We start from the raw sequence: 4,089 nt of genomic DNA, 5'->3' as shown, positions 1-4,089 counted from the left end.
ATTATTTTTTGGTTTGTCAAACATGACAATTTAAAAAAACTTTAAAAATAAACTAAATGTGGCGCACCAAATACAACCTAAGTTCTTGGAACAATGAAATCATAAGCTTCAATTTTTTTTTTTTTTTTTTTAATGATATTGTTTTTAGATTATTTCTTATGGATTTGTATTTTGTAATCCTAGGAAGAAGATCACGGTTATTCATTGCTAGTTTGTATAACTATTTGTGTCTCTAGTTAGTCCTAGCTAGTTTGTTTCATTAAAAAGAAAACAATACCAATTTGTCATTTAATATTATATATTTATATTTGATAGTGATATTTAAAGTTTATATACATTAACTTTTAAACCTATCACAAATATTTTAAATTTTATATAATTGTAAATAAAGATAAACTTTTGATTTTTTAACTTATAAACTACTTCAATTTCTGGGATCTTCCATTTCGATCCAATCATAAGTAAAATCTGAATCGTAACCACCTTGATTCAAATAAGGTAATGCATTAAATTAAAAGTGCCACCATTAATAGTTTTGAAAACATTTAACTACGAAAGTCTTATATCTCGGCTTAAAATATAATGAACACGCTTTCCTCAACTACCATAACGACCCACCAAAATATTTCAAATCCCCCCCCCCCCCCTCATTTTTTTTCCTTAAAAAAAATCAAATCAAATAATCATCAATAAACAAACAAAGAGAAAAAAGCTGACCCCCTCACCCCACCATCGACCTCTTCATCTTCCCCAATTCTCTCCACCATTTCAATTACTATGATTTCAATCGACGTAAATAATCCATCTTTTTTCTTCATTTGGGCGTCAATTGTTTGATTTTTCCGATTGGAGATCTCATATTGAAATGTGGCGATCTCGCAGCAGGAACAATAGTAATAATAATAATAGTTCCCCAAAAGTTCGTAAAATACCTTCAAATCCAGATTTCAATCATCAATCCTTTAAAGATATAGAGACTCTCTTCCCCCATGGTAGCGTTTCAGATTTGAATACCATTCCTGAAGAACCATCTTCATCATCACATAATTGCTCCACCGCCGCAGCCGCCGTCTCCGTCGCCAAAGACGTTAAACGACCAACCATCTTCCATCGTGTCCACCTCGCTACCAGAATTACCCGCGCCTTCTCCGCCCGACCCAAACCAGCCCCTGAAGAAGTTTTATCAGAACCAAAACCGACGGTGGCAGCTGAGAAATCGGAAAACCTGGAGAAATCTGTGATACCTGAGAAAATTGCAAAAGTTGAGGAACCTGTGAAATCCGATCCGCCGATCACGATCCCTGGAGCGGATAAACGAGTGGTGGTGTACATGACGAGCCTCCGCGTGGTCCGATCGACGTTCGAGGCTTGCCGAACCGTCCGTTCGATTTTACAAGGATTCCGTGTCCCGGTCGACGAGCGAGATCTATCAATGGATTCAGCGTTCTTCGATGAGATACGAAAGATCATGGCTCAAATAGGACAAGGCAGAAGTGATGACAAGAGGGTAGACCTGCCTAAAGTTTTCATCGGCGGAAGATATATCGGAGGGGCGGATGAGGTGGTGGAACTTCACGAAATTGGCGAGTTAAAGAAATTCGTAAAAGGGTTACCGGCGGTGACTCCCGGCGTCTGCAAATTTTGCGGTGGATTCAGATTCATCCTGTGCTTAGAGTGCAACGGAAGCCATAAGTGCCATACTGTGGACGGTGTCTTTATCACTTGTACTGTGTGCAATGAAAATGGTCTCGTCAGGTGCCCTTCTTGTTTGAGCAGTTAAAAAATAATTATATTTTAGGGAAAATATCAAGAAAGTTAGAGCATTTTTCACAAATTTTGGATTATGTTAAATTTTAATTTATTAATTTTTTTTAGTTCTCTTTGATAAATTCAGTAAGTAAAATATATGGTATGCAGTATCTATAAACAAATTGATTGCTTGATGCATATTATCATACAAAATATGACATCTTTTATGATCATTAGTGAAAAAAATTAATAGAAAGGTTTATAACATTTTTTAAGAGTCTACAATTTTATATTAGAAGTTCTATAACAACAACAAAAACCTAAGTCACCCAAAAATGAGGTAAGGTGAAGATAAGATGGTTGATAGCCTTAAAGCTAATTGTTTCCAAAAAAGTCCTTAGCCGAAAAGAAAAAGATAATGATACAATATGGTGACAAAGAGCATGCATGGTTAAATAAGATCTACAAAATAATGGTCAATTCAATATCAATACAAGAAAAACGAATATAATTAAATAAATTAAATAGATCGAGGTCAACGGTTAAATCTTAAAGTAAAAAAATTAAAATAAGAATGAATGGTGTAAACAAATAGTAACTATAGGGCATGAATCATACATTAGACACGCACGATGAGCAAATACACAACAATTACATGGAAAAGGGTAGACTCATAGGATTACATGGCACAAAAATGATTCTGAAAGAACTATAATAGCCAATAAAATACGCAAAATCTGACAATAAAGCATGAAACAAACGTTAACACGACACTTTGAGGAGAATACTTAGGGATATAGGCAAACAATAAATAGGGACAACAATCAAGGTTACAAGTAGAAACAATGGCTAAACTTGTAGGGCTGCTCATATACTATTTTATTAGCTTGATCTTAATATATCACTCCACTATCCTATCCTGGTCATATGCCTCCGTACTTTCATATATGACATCATGTCTTCAGAAAGACTCAATTACTTCAAGTCTAACATCATAGTATTAATCCACTTCCTTCGCGGACGACCTCTCTTCCTCTCTCCGCCTACAATAATCGTCACCATCCTCTTAAGTGCATCATTCTATTATCGTTTGTGCACGTGTCTGAAACCATCACAATCATCCATCCCTTAATTTCCCGTTGATTGCCACCACTTCTAGCAAGTTTCTAAATGCGGAGTTCGTAACCATGTCTAACTGGGTTCTACCACATATCCACCGTGACATCCTTATTTTTGCTATCGGAATCTTCCTCTCCTAGTCCTTTTTAATTGGCCAACATTCAAATCCATACAATATAACTAACCTTACAACCATCCTATAAAATTTCCCTTTAAATTTTAAAATGACTTTTTTGTCATACATAACTCCAGATGCAACTCTCCATTTTAGCTATCTCACCTTTATTCGTTGGGTGAAGTCATCATCTACACCTTCATCCTTATGAATCATCAACCCTAGGTACGTGACTCTCATTTGGTTGTAGAATTTGTTGAGAGATACACCCTTCTACCCCTATGCTATTTTGACCCCACTAAAATTACACCATATATAATATGTCTTAGATATGTTGATTCTAAGCCTTTATCTTCCAACAAGGTATTCCATATATATATATATATATATATATATATATATATATATATATATATATATATATATATATATATATATATATATAAAACACCGTTTATCTCAGTCCTAGATTCTACAACCAAAAGTATATCGTGTATAAAAAGCATACTTAATGGAACCTCTCCCTCATAAGCATGTTAGGTTACGAGGGATCTAAATATCATAAAGGCGCACAACGTAAGCAACAAAACATAATAATAATAACCTCATAAACCAATCTAAAGCAACTAAAATAAACAAGAATGGAAAACGATACATACCTTTGTAGACGATTAAAACCTTCTTTGTATCGATTGAATGATAAGTGTTAAGAGACTAATGGAGAGCTCCCCTTTCGTAGTCGTACCTAAGGACCAGATCAACAATTTCTAACAACACCCCGATCTTCGAACACCTTGAACACAATGCAAAAAACAGAACAGCGACGACGTCACCCCGCACCACTTTGATGGTCGTGTCGCGACCTATAGGATTTTTTGGGATTTCAAGAATGAAATGAGGCTATCGAATTTTAGGCTAGGGTTTGTGAAAAACTCTCTCTTAATTTCGGCCAAGGACCCCTCTATTTATAGGGAAGGATTTAAATCCTTAAAAGTTAAAAATCAACTCACAAGATAATTATCCATATATTTGGTAATTATCTAACTTTCCATATCCTTTATCTGGAACAACCTAAAACTCCAGATTTCATTTAATTAATTAACAAA

The 4,089-nt window shown here is 34.9% G+C and overlaps 1 protein-coding gene across 1 annotated transcript; it reads left to right on the top strand.

Moving 5' to 3' along the window:
- The first annotated feature begins 668 nt into the window (after positions 1-668).
- Positions 669-1,865, top strand: LOC145055328 (uncharacterized). Its single transcript, XM_079003623.1, has one exon. The coding sequence runs from the start codon at positions 866-868 to the stop codon at positions 1,778-1,780; it is 915 nt and encodes a 304-aa protein (XP_078859749.1). The 5' UTR covers positions 669-865; the 3' UTR covers positions 1,781-1,865.
- Positions 1,866-4,089: the final 2,224 nt, after the last annotated feature.

Source organism: Lactuca serriola, chromosome 5 (genome assembly GCF_051521515.1).
Source record: "Lactuca serriola cultivar US96UC23 chromosome 5, Lser_US96UC23_V15, whole genome shotgun sequence".
Taxonomy (NCBI): domain Eukaryota; kingdom Viridiplantae; phylum Streptophyta; class Magnoliopsida; order Asterales; family Asteraceae; genus Lactuca; species Lactuca serriola.
Note: the sequence above shows the minus strand (reverse complement) of the source record. Positions and strands in the feature narration are given on the sequence as shown.

Excerpts from the sequence above, each read along its gene's own strand:
- LOC145055328 (XM_079003623.1), top strand. The coding sequence starts at position 866 with ATGTGGCGATCTCGCAGCAGGAACAATAGTAATAATAATAATAGTTCC.